Source organism: Pollachius pollachius, assembly GCF_949987615.1.
Source record: "Pollachius pollachius genome assembly, chromosome: 18".
Lineage (NCBI taxonomy): Eukaryota > Metazoa > Chordata > Actinopteri > Gadiformes > Gadidae > Pollachius > Pollachius pollachius.
In genome coordinates, this window is record NC_136951.1 from 15,139,911 (window position 1) to 15,156,208 (window position 16,298).

Sequence of the window (16,298 nt, forward strand, 5' to 3'; positions counted from 1 at the left end):
TAGAATCATACTCATATGCTACTATAATCATTTAGTTATACATTTAATGTTTATTTGGGCCTTTTGGGACTACAAACTGTCATGACTGTGCAGTTATTGTGTGAGTGTGTAGTGGTTATTGTGCGAGTTTGTAGTGGTTATTGCGTGAGTGTGTGTGCATAAGCATCACCATGAGTGTGTAGTGGTTATTGCGTGAGAGTGTGTCAGCATCACCATGAGCGTGTGGTGGATATTGCGTGAGAGAGTGTGTGCATCAGCACCAGCGACATGCGGTACATTATTTTCCAATAACAGGCTGGCCCAGGGGGGCGGGGGCTTTAGCTGGCTGCACTGATCAGACATCACCTACTCTCCTATATCACAGTACTGTGGTTCATATTATCCTGCAGGGCTTTGGCCATACTGGTATTACGTTGTCAAGGAAACATCAAGGTGACAGTTCTAATCCGACTGTGGGATTTGTAGATCATTGATTCTGGAACTATTGGAGGTTTCACTGTTGAAGAACAACCTTGGACCGTGATCGACCAATCAGAATGAAGGATTATGCACACGTTGCGGTGTACATATATAACCGCAGTGCCACGCGCTGTGTGTTCTGGCCTCTTAGTCACCTCACCTTTCTCAATGCATGCTGGGTAGTGCTGCTCTCTGGCCTGTGATTGGCTGGATCCTGGCGGTACGTGTGTAGAATGTTCCCAGCAACAGAACACATTTATGAACCTTCCCATGGTGCATTGGGGTTTGTCCTCTGGGTCGTCGCTGTCAGTTCCTCTCACTTCAGAACGCTCGCGAAGAGCGAGAGAGAGCGAGAGAGCGCGAGGGCAAGAGCGAGAGAGTTTTCATGTTTGAAAACTCTTGTTCCGACTAGAGATCACATATTTACATTTAAGGCTTTTAGCAGACACCTTTATCCAAAACGACTTACAATAAGTACATTTGTCAGAAGAAAGAGAAACAACAATGGATGTTTCAACAGCTGAGTTTGTGGGTATCAAGGGAGTGCAGGAACACAGACCTTAACATCTATGGTATGGTTTGGGTTTCCAATACACACACACGCACACGCACACAACACACACACACACACACACACACACACACACACACACACACACACACACGCGCGCGCGCGCGCGCGTTCCATGACATCACCTCAGACGTCTACAGGTCTCAGCGGCCGGTTTCAACCGGTCCGGAATTCCACCCTCACCATGTCCACCGCGCGATGATGTCATCAGCCCCGAATTCGACCTCAGCCCTCCCCCAAACATCTGGAGTCCTACCTGGGTCGCCGTGGCAACGCTCCACGGACGACTGATGTTTTTTACAGAAGTCTATTGGAGCGAGTAAACGAAAACGGTCGACTCTGACGAGACACTTTCTATATGGTAACCCTGGAGAAATACAATCGACATAAATGAGATAACTACTATTTATTTACTATTCCCTAATTTTCCCTTCTGGAATTAATATTAAGTATATATAGTTATTTGTTATCATCATTTCAGTGATGCTTTTATCCAAATGAACCAACAGTGAATTGAGACACATGGCATTAAGGAGGAGGTTAAGGGGGGGGGGGGGCACTTAAGATCCCATGGCCCTCGTCACCCTGGTTCCAGTACCAACATGTCCGCCTAGACCTCCCCTGGTTTCAGATTGGATAGCATCGCTCCACACCTCTCTGCTGAGCCAGTCTGTTCACACATGCACACACACACACACACACACACACACACACACACACACACACACACACACACACACACACACACACACACACACACACACACAGAGTTCTGGTGTCTTGAGAAGCGTTATCTGAATGCAATTAAATAATTATTATTTTACTATAATTATATCATATTATTTGATTAAATATGATTATCATTTTTTTGTAATAATACATTGTTTTAATGGATCAAAGCACAGAGAGTGAACATTGAATGGTTTGATGTGTCGTTTACTTCAAACAGGACTCAAGTCTACTATGGAGGGAACATTTCTAAGACATTATTTGCGTGTCACGACTGAACACCCTGAAAACCAGAAGGACTATCCTGTGTCCTACAGACAGATCGTAGCTTTTTACCAACGAAAACCTTTCCATTCACTTAAGGAGACATTTTAAGAAATGGAAACATGAAACCAAAAGAGATGATGAGGGTGTAGACCAGGTGCATTCTGGGTAGGTTCGTCCATGGTCTATTAGCGACACAGGATGTAAACAACAGGTAGGACTTTGTTGAGTAACCCGGGTTATTTCCAGGGGAGCGTTCTATAAATAGCTGTGGACAGGTGGTACACCTGATACGCTCGCCTTTGACGTGGGTGCATGAAGTGGGCGCACATATCCATGGAGATAATCACCAGCAAACAGAGACCATGCACGCACAATTACACAAACAGACACACACAGGCAAACAATTAATTTGATTTGTCATGCATTCACACACACACACACACACACACACACACACACACACACACACACACACACACACACACACACACACACACACACACACACACACACACACACACACACACACACACACACTAAAACCAAAACCTTTACCTTCTGCATTTGACTTTGAGGCATGCATGAAATATAGAAATAAATACAAAAAACAGACTGAAAAAGGTCACTGCCCACTGTGCCCTTACTATGCATTGTTGAGTACAAAGTGACGAGGCTTGGAAAACCAGGAGAGAGAAGTAGGTCATCATCAACGCACTTCCTGCTTTCCACTGAGCGTGTGGATGCAGTGTCCCACTTCTGCACTAGCACTCTCCGGTCACGCTCACTCGCTCTCTGACTTTTACTAGCGGCTCGGTGTCTCACGCCCAGCTCATCTTCCCCTGCAAGGCTGTGTTCACACAGAGAACAAACAGCCGTGGGAAGCTAGGCCGCGGCGGCACCACAGAAGAAGAGAAAGAGGATCCGGCGAAACTGTCTGACCAAACTGTTTCCCATGGAAGAAACGGTTTCTCATGACGACAAACTGTTTCTCATGGACAAACTGTTTTCTCATGGACCAAACTGTTTCCCATGGAAGAAACTGTTTCTCATGACAAAACTGTTCCTCATGGACAAACTGTTTCTCATGGACAAACTGTTTCTCATGGACAAACTGTTTTCTCAGGAACCAAACAGTTTCTCATGGAAGAAACTGTTGGAACTGTTCCCCATGAACCAAACCGTTTCTCATCCTGACCACTAGACAATCCTTCCCGTACCCCTTAGATAACAGCGATTGATGAAACCCCTACATTTGTCATTTAAAAAGCCTATATACTGGTTAGTCATTAGATGAGACCGTGGAGTGTGTGGAGGATGGCTGGTTTGAGCAGCCTCACCTGGGTCAGACTGTTTGTCTCTGGGTGCGGCTGCACACCTGTTGCACACTGAGCAATCAGTGTGCAACAGGTGCAACCAGCCGTCACCCCACACACTCTTGGAGAGATGAGATGATGAAAGTGTTTTCTTCTATGGCCTTCCCTGCATGCCTATATGTGTGTGTGTGTGTGTGTGTGTGTGTGTGTGTGTGTGTGTGTGTGTGTGTGTGTGTGTGTGTGTGTGTGTGTGTGCTTCCCTTATCCGGTGTTTCTGGGAACCGGCCCCTCCCCCCTCCCCCATCCTCGTCGTAACACGATCAGCGCTGTCGCCGTGGCAACCAGGTCACCACAGCTGGAGGTGCTTGACAGGTAAACAAGCTAGCTCCTGGCGCACACACACACACACACACACACACCCACCCACCCACCCACCCACCCACACACTATTATCAACACTATCATTAATTATTCATATTTGTATTGCTAGGAACTGCAGTACTATAGATAGTAAGAGCCACAACAGTATGGACTATGGAGTACAAGTCGTGGATTTATCAGCAGACGTAAAGAACCAGACACTAAGTACATGCAGAGGTAGAACCCGGTTCATCATCTCTGGTGCACACAGTGTAATACTTACAGGAGTCTCTGATGATCCTGCATCACTTTATATCACGTAATAGAACGGGATGTACCTGTGAACTGCCTGCAACCCCGCCGGGGCCTTAGGGTCCGCCACTGGAGCTGACATCACACGGTGTCCTTACGTAACCCCCATCGCTGGCCCAGTGTGGGAACAGCTCCACCCAGGAGGATACACCTCCCAGGGTCACTGCGCTTCAGCCCTCCACAACAACAACCACCACCACCTCCCACAGCCACTGTCGCCACCACCTCCACAACCACCTCCACCTCCTTTACCTCATCCACCACCTCCACAACCGCCACCACCACAACTACCGCCGCCAGTAGCATTTTTTAGTGGTGGTTTTAAACAGCATAATGTTTTTTATGAAACAACAAAGTCATCTATATATATATATTTTTTTTAAAACATAGGTCTTATTCTTGGTTTTATGGTTGGTTATATTTTTAAATTCATTGTTGTAAAAAAAAAAATATATATATATTGTGTATGTTTTAAAACATTGAACGAATGTGACAGATAAGACATGATAACTTGTGTCAATAAATTTTTCGAATGAAAAAAAAAAAAAAAAAAAAAAACTACCGCCGCCTCCACCGCCCCACACCACAACCTCCTCCCCCACCACTACCTTCTCCAGCAGCACCACAACCACCACGACCACCGACAACACCACCACCTCCACCTCCACAACCACAACCACAACCTCCACCATCACCGCCACCACAACCACAGCCAACACCGCCACCACCTCCTCCACCAACACCTCCACAACCGCCTCTACTACCACCTTCTGAAGAAGATAGAACAGGCTGGATTCTAGTCAAAACGGCTCAGTAGCTGCAGAGAGAGAGAGAGAGCGAGAGAGAGAGCGGGAGAGAGCGAGAGTGAGAGAGAGAGAGCACAAGAGAGGGATGTGGGAAAACAGGGAGGGAGAGGGAGAGAGCGAGAGAGAGCGGGAAGGGGGTGAGTTTCACTCTCAGCGTTCATGTATAGAGACGGTCCGGTGACAAAGACATTCCAGGTAAACAGCACAATACCTCACGCTCGGGCCGGGAGCGACGGAACAGAACGGGCCCTTTGTTCAGCGCCAGTATCAGCCCCCACCCATTTCCCATGTCCCCACCAACAACAACAACACTAACACCAACCTCCCCAACCTACTCCTCCTCCACCACCACCACCACCACCACCACCACCTCGACCCGCTCCACTCAGCGAGGGAGTCCTTTCAGGTGAGCACCTCCATCACCAACAGCTCAGCCAATGTCATCTTCCCATTACCCCTACCTCCATCGAGTCCACCACAACTGACACCTCCACCATCACCTCCACTGTCATCTCCTCACTAATATTGTCACCCCCTATTCCACCACCTTAACCCCCAACTCAATCACCTCCTCCATCATCACCTCCACTACATCCACCCCCGACAGAATGGCTTCCATCACCTCTGCTACGACCCCCCCCCACCCATCGCGTCTGAACTCCACCTCATCTGTCAAGCGTGACATTTAATTCACTAACGACCCCAAGTTAGAAATCACTTCTTGACTTGCAGGGTGAGGGAAGTGATCCATGGGTGAGAGAGTGAAGGGGAGAGAGAGCAAGCGAGAGAGGAAGCAAGAGCGAGAGAGCGAGAGAGAGAGCGAGAGCGATAGTCAGAGCGAGAGAGAGAGCGATAGTCAGAGCGAGAGAGAGAGCGAGAGAGAGAGCGAGAGCGATAGTCAGAGCGAGAGGGAGCGAGAGCGATAGACAGAGCGAGAGAGAGAGCGAGAGCGATAGACAGTGAGAGAAAGAGCGAGAGAGAGAGCGAGAGCGATAGAGCGAGAGGGAGCGAGAGCGATAGTCAGAGCGAGAGAAAGAGCGAGAGCAATAGACAGAGCGAGAGAGAGAGCGAGAGCGATAGTCAGAGCGAGAGAGAGAGCGAGAGCGATAGAGAGAGCGAGAGCGATAGACAGTGAGAGAGAGAGCGAGAGCGATAGTCAGAGCGAGAGAGAGAGCGAGAGCGATAGACAGTGAGAGAAAGAGCGAGAGCAATAGACAGAGCGAGAGAGAGAGTGAGAGAGAGCAAGAGAGCAAGCTGTAGTTAAAGCAAATGAATGAGCCGTTTTGCGCTGACATAACCATCTGTAAGAATAAGGCCTGGTGAAGTGGGTCACTTTTCCCCCTCCCTTCCTTCCTCCCTCCCTTTATTAATCTCTCTCTCTGTCTTCTCCTTCCATTTCTTACTCCCCCTTCCTCTCTCCACCCAACGTGAAAAGCCCATCCTCCCTTTAAGATCTTCACTACCTTTCCAGGAAATCCCAAAGTTTTTTTTTCATCGACACCAGGAGCCAATCACGTGCTCCGGTTCCACTCACTCGTCCCTACCAACAGTCTGGGAGAATTACAAAAGCTTGAAAACTATTTCCTGCTTGAATGCTAACAGTGAACAACGTTTAAAGAGATATATGTCGCTTTGCACACAAGTGAACAAGTTGAATAAAAAAGCATGATTCAGTGCTTCTATCGAGTTATGGATCGATCGCTGTTGTTCTACTGAGTTTTTGTTGATTAACATTTGAACCAACTCAGAAACGTGGAGTGAAAGGTTTCGTAGGACCACAGCTCCTTACAATTATTAATTAATAAGTCTAATCTTCCATTTCCTTATTTAGAAACAGTATCATGATTCCAGGGCTGCTGTTGCAGATTCAAGATGGGCTTTTTTTTAACATGTGCAGATTTTGTTCGAAGCATTTAGAGGGAAATTTTCGACTCCCATGAAATGTCATATTTCTTTAATAAATCATTTTTACAACATTCTTTGCGATTTTAACCCAAAAGGAGGAGCCTGCATATTTACACTGAAACCCCCGTAAACATAAACACACACTCAAATCGTACTCACTGGGTAGGCCCTACCAACATGTCTCCCGCACATTCCTGTCGTTGGTGGTGTGGTGTGTGGGGGGTGGGGGTGGGCGTAGCTGTGGTTCCCAGTGGCCCCCTGGTAATCACAGTGATGGAGAGGACCGACCGACTGGGAACGGGAGCGGCTTGTAATCAGTGAGCCTGCGCCGCCGTGTGAACGGCAGGAAACCGCGGCCAGAAACGTAGGTTCTGACGCTTTGTGCGGCGCAAACTTCCGAGGGAAAAACGTTCGCTTTTATTCTATCTGGTCGGGAAAAGTGGGCCAGAGCAGCTCTGTAAAGGGTTTGGAAAGGCTCTAATTGAGGGGATACTCGTTACACTGTGCGGCCAGAGCAGAGCTAGCCAGAGACAACGAGGTCTGGCTTAAAACAGAAAGTTACAAGCTGGAAATGTAGTTTTAGATGAAGCAACAACTGCTTATGAAAAGGTGTTTTATTGGTAGCATTTATAAATAGAATGATAAACACTGGAAAAGGTAGCATTGAACTCAGCACATAGCACTATTACATTACATTTCGATTTAGGGCCTTTAGCAGACGTTTTTATCCGAAGCCACTTACAATAAGCACATTTGTGTTTGACTCTTGACTCTTTGTTTGACTCTAACCCTGTCACAGTCGTGCCAGAAGAATACATTTAGTTTGTTGTTTTCGTTTGTCGATGACACGTGTTAATAAAGGTCAGAGAAAACATGACTCCACGTTGCGTTGTTTGTGCTCCATGTCTTATTATATAGAGGGGCTATTGTACGACAGCAGCAAAATAACCTTGGTTTTGCTGAAGAGGAACACAGCTGAAGGCGAGAGTTGTTCTGAGAGGAAGGCCTTAGAAGAAAATACTTTCACCGGCGTCTCTGACACACTCATGACCATATGAACAGACGCACACGCACACGCAAGGGAAACTTGTTGACTCTTTTGTAGAACTTCCTGGCTTCTACCTCCGTCAATAAGTCCTACATTCTCTCACACACATACACACATGCACACATACATGAACACACACTCACACACTCGATCTTAGTTCATCATATACACACGAACAGAGAGACTCACACGCACACACACACAAACACTCAATCTCAGTACATCATGCACACATGTCAAGCCAGACACACCCCCACACACACGCACACAATCTCAGTACATCATATACACACAAACAGCGAGACACACACACACACACACACACACACACACACACACAAGCACACCCTCTCATGTACACTCCATCTCAGTACATCATATACACGTACAGCGAGACTCACACACACACACACACACACACACACACACACACACACACACACACACACACACACACACACACACACACACCCTCCCAGTGACGACCCGTCTGGCGCTCTGTACGGTTCATTCCTGGTTTCTTCCTGTCGGTGTGAAGTCTCCGGTCTGTGAGGCCCGCGTACCGCCCACCAGCTCATCTGTCCCCCGGCGCCATCTGGCCCCCCCCGACACCCCCGTGTCTGTCGCTAAACCCCGGGCCCCTGGGAGCCGACAGCCGACTTAGACGGAGCCTCGTGATGACTGACTGAGGTTCCCGTGTGCAACGGAGAGCCGGAACTGTTCTCGCTGTGTTTAGACCTTGGGTTGTGTTTCAGTAAAATACACTTGATCATTAAGTGAGAGAAATGCTACAACCATCTACTTAACAGACATTAAGCAGATTTACAAAGAGGTCAGGAAACCTTTTTAAAAAGGGGTGGTATTGTGCTACCGGGTTTGAGGGTGATTAGCCATTACAAGCCGTTTGAAAATCTGCCTCTTCCTGTGTTTGAGTGACATCACAAGTGGGAGTGTCCACCTAGCTGTATACTGGAAAGATAAGCAACATATTCTATAGTCCACTGGGTAGGCCGGTAGACTGATCTATCCAGCTTACATCTAGGTGGAGACTCCCCCCTTGTGATGTCACTAAACACAGGAAAAGGCAGATTTTCAAACGGCTTGTAACGGCTAATCATATCTGGTGGCGCAATAGCACCCCTTTAAACTCAATTGTATAGTATATAGTATAGTTCTTATCCCAGGGTTTGAGTCCCGTGTGGTTGGTATTGGGTGAATGAGTGAATGAATACTCTGGTGTTTAAGTCTTGTTTATCCTACCGTTAACATCAAGTGTAACAACTAGGCGACTCAATGCCTTCGACAAAAGGTGCAATGGAGACGGTCCATGTGACCAGCGCTCATGTCCCCTACCCGGCCGACACGGTGTTGGAGTCTCGCTGAGGGTGGTATTGGGTGAATGAGTGGCAGTGTCTCGTTCGCCATAGAATCCTCTTGCTCTTAAGTTACGTCTGTTCTAGCGTCGACTGCAAGTATAAGTTCCGAACATCTTGTGTGTCAGTGGCGCGACAGAGATAGCAAATGTTACCTGTGGTGGGGACAACTTGACAATGTCATCTGGAGACCGGAGTTCAAGTCCTGCCAACCCCGCTCTCCGAGGAATCCTGATTTCACTTTTTGAAACAATGAAATTGAATGTAACGTAAAGTCTAAACTGTGACCGATTCATAGTCAGCGTCATGTGGCGCAAGTGAATGAGCTGTTGGTCAGTGAGGTGAAATCCAAGAAGAAAAGGTCTCCCCTGGTGCAGAGGTGAGCTGGGCCTACCGTGTCTCACATCAGGTGTCGCTTGAGGTCGCTGCGAGTCCCGAACCAACAGTCTCTGAACATCTAATGGTCGGCTCGCACAGCAGCAAAAAACTTTGATGACATGAGGTGTTTTGGCGTCGGCCTGAAGCAATGATTGTTCCAACCCTTGCCTGTCTTCCACGACCCTTCAACACCAGAGCAAAACACACCTGCTTCCCTTTGTCTCCTCCCATTTAAGTTTTCCCTCCATTGCAATCACCTGACTGTAGCTCCGCCCACAGCCAATTACTCCCCACCAATCGCAGCCCGCCCTTCTTACCTCTGTGACTTGTTGTGATGCGCATCAGACAGTGACCCCTCCCCCCACTTTCAGGGCTCATAGTACAAGTGCTTATGGCCAGGGCAGAGGAAAGATGGTGAGGAACAGGGGTGCAAACTGTGTTCCTTTTTTGTTCATTTGTTACCTCAAGGCAGAAACTGAGGGAGGGCACCAGGCACATTTTTACTTATTTAATATTTCTCCTTGGAGGGCGACCAGTGCCCACCAGAAGGTGGCGCTCTCTAGGAGACCCGTCTGCATGGCCTACGCCTTAAGCCTTTAGAGAGCTGTTGTTAAGTAGCCTGCTTCTACTCTGCTAATATTTACTTTTGGAATGCACGTTTAAATTCGTCAATGCTAGACGTGTACTTAGAATGTAAATAAGCTGCTTGGGTGCAGAAAGATCAGATCAATATAGAGCTTTTTATGAAAGATATTCTGGACTAAGCACCGTGTCCATAAACAGTCTAGTAATACCAACTTGTGCTCAATAAAGTGCACTATTTAGGCTACAACCATTTTATGGAGTGGTCTGAAATGTACAGATGTGTACAAATCTGGATGCCTATATGGAACATTCATTTTTACCCATGGTGCATTGCAAAATAACTATGGAACAACTCCTGGTATATTATTTTCAGGGGTGACCTGATTTGATATTGCAAAGCAATATTGTATCAGTTGTTGAGGTTTGGGTTCAGAATCCCATGTTGCTATGAAGAGGAGGAGTGGACATGTGGAACTAGTTTCATATCCCTAAAGGTTTGTGAAGACAGTCGACCACACAGGAAACAGACGTAGAGAGATTGTGTACAAAAGAAAGGGATTTTTAATCTGAACTTCTGTATCAAAAAATAGCCATTATCAACCCTCCCACTCCGCTCGGCCAATCAGCACCCCCCCAGCAGAAGGCATGACACGCCCTCACCCCTCCACACGCGGGGGGTCCACACAACACACAGACGGGGGAGAGGGCTTAAAATATAACCCACAGGTGGATTTGCATCACAATGAGTTCATTCCAACGGTACGACACACAGACTCGCGACGAGGTGTTGACATTCAGACGCTCCCTCCACCCTCAGCATCCGTTCCTCCGCTCCACTGATTCAGTGTTTCCCCGGCTTTAAAGGACACGTGAAAATGCCAGAAAAACGCAAAGATATACACAGTTGCGGAACGATAAAACAAACATACTGGAAAAGTCTGAAGTACGCAAAATATTGAGCCATTGAGTCATTGTAGGGGGGGGGGGGGGGGGGGGGGAGTAAGTAAATAAATAAATAAATAGCCACAGGGTGTGGAATGTCTACATGTGTACAAATAAATTAAATGCAAATGGGAGGGATATATATATATATATATATATATATATATATATATATATATATATATATATATATATATATATATATATATATATATATATATATACACACACACACACACATACACACACACAAAAAAGAAAAGAAAAATCACTCTGTACATTAAAAATAAAAATACATAACCAAGTCTATCGATATTGCATTGATTGTGCACCTCCCAGCCCCGGCCCGAGAGACCATGGGGGAGGGAAGATCGGGAGGGAGGGAAGGAGGGAGGGAGAGAGAGGAAAGGGAGGAGAATGTGTGTCAAGCAGCAAGTTAAAAGAGAAAAGAGAGCACGGTTTGTTGACATTCAGAAGAGACTAGATCCAGTTGCCACATGTTGAGAACGTGGCATGAGAGAGCAGCAGGTTGTAAGACAGAGAGAGATAGAGACAGAGAGAGAGAGAGAGAGAGATAGATAGAGATAGAGCCAGAGAGAGAGAGAGTTAGATAGATAGAAATAGAGACAGAGAGAGAGAGGGAGGGCGAGATAGAGAGCAGCAGGTTCTAAGACAGAGAGAGATAGAGACAGAGAGAGAAGAGATTGAGAGAGCAGCAGTTTGTAAGACAGAGAGACAGAAAAGAGGGATCAGGTTGTGTGTGAGAGAGAGAGAGAGAGAGAGAAAAGATAGAGTCAGAGAGAGCAGCAGGTTGTAAGACAGAGACAGTCAGAGATAGAGACAGAGAGAAAGAGGCCAAGTTGATTGTAATTTCAAGTAATTTCCACGGTCAGAAAGGGTCCCACACCTCTTCCTCCTCCTCAAATTCTACCGTTTCTTAGCCCCGCCCCGGCGGCTGCCCGACCAATAGGGATGAAGGGATGCAAGAAGAAAAAAAAAAAAAGTTTTCACCCCTCCTCCCACTGTGGTACGGGCAAGATGGCCGCCCGGCCGAGCAAAATCGCAAAAAAGGCACTCCAAATCAAAATTAAACATTTTGAACGATAATAATATTAATAATGATAATAAACAGTGTCCAAGCTCTATGAGAGCAGCTATGTTCGAACCAGGGATGGGGGTTGGGGAATCTCGCAGCCTGGTAACAAAAAAAGGATTTAATTTAAAATAAAAAGTATAAATAAACAGAACTGCACTGCTTTCTCCCCAAAATAAAAAAAAAAAAAACTTAAATGTTCATCAGGAAAATAAAAAAAGTTAACAGCATAAATAACAAAAAAAAAAGTAATAATTTAGAAACACTCCCTAAGAGAAACGAAGGGAAATAAGGAACACTTTTCTCTCCGGTTCAACAGAGTTCAACAGAAACACACAGTCGAGTCGGCTCAGGGGCCCCCCAAGACCAGGGCCCTCGGAGGTCCCCCAAAGACCAGGACTGACGGCCTCTAAGGGGGGCCCTCAGAGGCCCTCCAAAGACATGGGGGGGGGGGGGGGGGCTCAGAGGCTCTCGTTGCTGGAGCTGGTGCTGGAGGAACAGTCTTTGTCGAGGGTCCTGAGGCAGATGTCCACAGGGCCGGAGGGCCCGATGGGGGCCTCGGGGGAAGGGGCGGGGGCCCGCATCCAGGGGTGGTCGCAGATCTGCTCCAGGGTGGGCCGGTCCGAGGGTCTCAGGGCCAGACACCACTTGATGAGCTGCTGGCAGTCTGAGGAGGAGCGAGGGGGTCTAAAGTTAGCCATCATCATCATCATCATCATCATCATCATCATCATCAGCCTAGTAGATATGGATGAGGTCTTAAAGCACAATCTAACCACACCTGTAACCACGGGTAACCAGGGCAGCCAATGGCAGGGGTTTAAGGTTATACTGGTTATACTGAACTTTAGATTTCAATTGATTTCTGGTTAAAGTGTTACTCTATTATTATAAAAACCCTTATCCAGCAAGGTAACTCTATAAAGAACAAGCCTTGTGAGCGGGTGAGTGTGTGAGTGAGTGAGTGAGTGAGTGAACCAATGAGCGTGTGAATGACCGAGTGAGTGAGGGTCGTACCGGCCGACAGCCTCCGCCTGAAGCACAGCTTGCCCCTCAGGATCTCGTCATCCTGCTCGAAGGGGATGTCCCCGCACACCATGTCGAACAGCAGCACGCCTAGCGACCACACCGTTGCCGAGCGACCGTGGTATCTATGGAAGCGCACCCACTCGGGGGGGCTGTAGACTCGGGTGCCTGTGGGGGAAGAGGAGGTACGGGGGTGAGAAGGTACTGGGGGTGAGGAGGCAGGCCTACCATGAATTAAACAAATGAATGCTTGAGTTTAGGTAAATAAACAAACGAATGCTTGAGTTTAGGTTAATAAAAACGTGAATGGTTGAGGTAAGGTTAATAAAAACATGAAAGCTTGAGTTTAGGTTTGTAAAAACAATAAATGCTTGAGATTAGGTTAATAAAAACAATGTGTAGCCTTGTGTTGCTTTCAGAGATTTACAAGTTTTAAGTTGCCTTCTGACTTCGGTCTGAAAGCAAGGCATTGTGGGGATCGGGGGAATAGTGATTGTTTGTGCAGGGCAGGAAAACAGCGCACATTAAACGGGTTTAAAATGTCAACGTCTCCGCCGCATAAGAGCTTTCTGTTCTCGCAGGGGCCTACGGGGACCGAGTAAACTAGCTGACCTGCGCAGGCTCCTCCCTTCCTCTCCCTCTTCTCTCTCCCCTCCCCCTCCTCCTCCCTGGAAGGAGGAGTAGCTCGGATACCAAACACACACACAAAAAAAAGTGCAACGTGAGCGCGCGTCACATGACCACCAGCCGTCTCGGGTTTCACAACAAACAGATGTTACGTGGCGGCACGTGACCCCGAGGAGGGCCGCCAACACCAACACCGTCGTGAGCGCGTGACTCACGAAAGCGAAAGATCAAAGTCACCGGAAAGGACAATAAACAGTCCACGCGCTCGGAGGAAAGGAAAAAAGATAGTTCCGCCCGGAGCGGAGTCACATCCGTGTTAAAATGCGTCACGGGGTAAAAAATGACGCAGAAAGATGATAAAAATTATAATAAAAGGAGGCCAATCAGCGAGCATTAATAAAAGATAAAGACTGGAGACCCTCGACCACAACGCCACCATTGTCCGCGCGCGCCCGCCCCCCGGCGCGCGTCTCATTACAGTGGAAAGGGTAACCGGGGACATGCAACCGAATCACAACCCACACGCCTCCGCGCAATGGAAAATACACGCACACTCCATGTAATAATAAACCATCAAATCTGATATAACCATATATCGTTAACATTTATGTTGCATTGACATCGTTAAACACATTTTGTATGACTAAGCTTCAACTCGTTCAGAAAATATATATTTTATAAGCCACACATGCCCGGTTAATGACCGTCTGCTGACCACCAGAAACCACCGCGTCGGGGATCAATACAGTGCGTCGTAACCCGGTGTGCGTGACCGCGGGGGCGGCGACGTACCGTCAAAGTCGGTGTACACCGTGTCCTTGAGCAGCGCGCCCGAGCCGAAGTCGATGAGCTTGAGCTCCCCGGTGCGCAGATCCACCAGCAGGTTCTCGTCCTTGATGTCGCGGTGCACCACCCCGCAGCCGTAGCAGTGGCGCACCGCCTCCAGCACCTGGCGGAAGAAGCCCCGGGCGGTGTCCTCGTCCAGGGCGCCCTTCTCCGTGATGAAGTCGAACAGGTCCTTGACCAGCTCGGGCCGCTCCATCACCAGCAGCCAGCCGTCCGCCCGCTCGTAGTAGTCCAGGAGCTTGATGACCCCGCGGAACGACGAGCTGCTGACCTTCTTCAGGAGCAGGATCTCCAGAGGCACCAGGCTGCCATTCTGAGGGGGGAACGGATCCGAATTAAATAAGGTTTAGATGTAAAGGTCGTGTGTTGGTTTGAATGTGGTCCACGTTTGAAGGGACTACGCTAGTGTTGCGATGTTTGGGTTGGTTTTCCCCGGGCGTGCGGGTCTTACCAGGGTTCCCCATTCTGTGACTCGGTCCTTCGCGACATGTTTCACCGCCACCTGGAATAACGGCAAAACGTCAATAAACAGTCAGCAATCTCAACACACACACACACGAAGCACACTTGCTTCAAAACACACACACACACACACGCACACACACACACACACACAAGCTTCATAACACACACAAACAAACACACGCTTACCGGGGCGCCGTCGGTGATCCTGCTCCCGGCGTACACGGTGCCGAAGCCGCCGCTGCCGAGCACGGAGCCGACCTGGTAGACCTTCTCGAAGGGCTCCTTCTCTGATTTAACTGCGAAAATAAACACCACCGTTAGAGATGTGCCTAACTGCATCCCAAACACACACGTTGTGTGTGTCCGGACGTTTGTTATATAGGTCCGGTTATTCCCCTGGAGAAGCCCCAATGTTATGGCCCCAGATGCGGGCTCCACACACGGCGGAAGACGCACCTGGTATCTGTATCTTCACCGGTAAATGATCCATACTGGAGGGGTTGCAGATGTGTGAAAACGATCCAAACTTTGACCGCAACATATTCACTCACACCCGAGTGTATTCCGTGTGTTTCAGGATCAATAGAAGACCAATGAAGAAGCAGTGATGAAGAATAATTGTTTATTATTATGGGTCTCTTAGTGCAATGCGCCAGTGCGCCAGTGCGCCGCGCCCGTCCGTCCGTCCGTCACCGCCGCCGCGTCACGACGGCTGGAGTAGTCGTCCAGATTCCCCAAGAAAAAACGTCACAAAATAAGGCGCAAACGACGTCTCGATGCGTGCGCTTTGTGTCCCGGTATGTCCAGTGAACTCGTGTGAAAACACGCCGTCTGAAGGTTAGCCTCAGCGGCCTCAGTGTGTTGCGTGTGGAGCGCCTCTCTGCGGGGTGTTGTTGTCCTGAAGAGTCGAGGCGGTCTGATCATTTGGCGCGGCGTCCCCACGCCAGTATTTTGACGCGCAAGAGTGAAGGATGCGATCACTCCGCCAACGGATACTAGTCGATGTTTCGGCGGAGTTGCTGCGTAAAAACGACATCTGTGCCAAATATTTTTACTTAGTTTTAGCCAATACATCTATTCACCATCAATGTTTAATTTTGATTCATCCGTTTTGGTCATAAAGGGGGTTTCATGTTGGCACTATTTTCTCATAGTATGAGACGCCCAAGAATCCCTTGTCTGGGAGCGTTTCA

The 16,298-nt window shown here is 48.1% G+C and overlaps 1 protein-coding gene across 1 annotated transcript; it reads right to left on the reverse strand.

Annotated features, from left to right (window-relative positions):
- Positions 1 to 11,277: 11,277 nt before the first annotated feature.
- pim3 (Pim-3 proto-oncogene, serine/threonine kinase) lies at positions 11,278 to 16,008 on the reverse strand. Its single transcript, XM_079755752.1, has 6 exons — positions 15,562 to 16,008; positions 15,292 to 15,401; positions 15,092 to 15,142; positions 14,587 to 14,953; positions 13,159 to 13,335; positions 11,278 to 12,808 (listed from the first exon to the last, which is right to left on the reverse strand). The coding sequence occupies exons 1-6, from the start codon at positions 15,644 to 15,646 to the stop codon at positions 12,603 to 12,605; spliced, it is 996 nt and encodes a 331-aa protein (XP_079611878.1). The 5' UTR covers positions 15,647 to 16,008; the 3' UTR covers positions 11,278 to 12,602.
- Positions 16,009 to 16,298: the final 290 nt, after the last annotated feature.

Coding starts and splice junctions, on each gene's coding strand:
- pim3 (XM_079755752.1), bottom strand. CDS start 15,646: ATGTTGCGGTCAAAGTTTGGATCGTTTTCACACATCTGCAACCCCTCC. Junction 15,143..15,291: donor GGATCACCGACGGCGCCCCG/GTAAGCGTGTGT, acceptor CCGTTATTCCAG/GTGGCGGTGAAACATGTCGC. Junction 14,954..15,091: donor TCACAGAATGGGGAACCCTG/GTAAGACCCGCA, acceptor TTCCCCCCTCAG/AATGGCAGCCTGGTGCCTCT.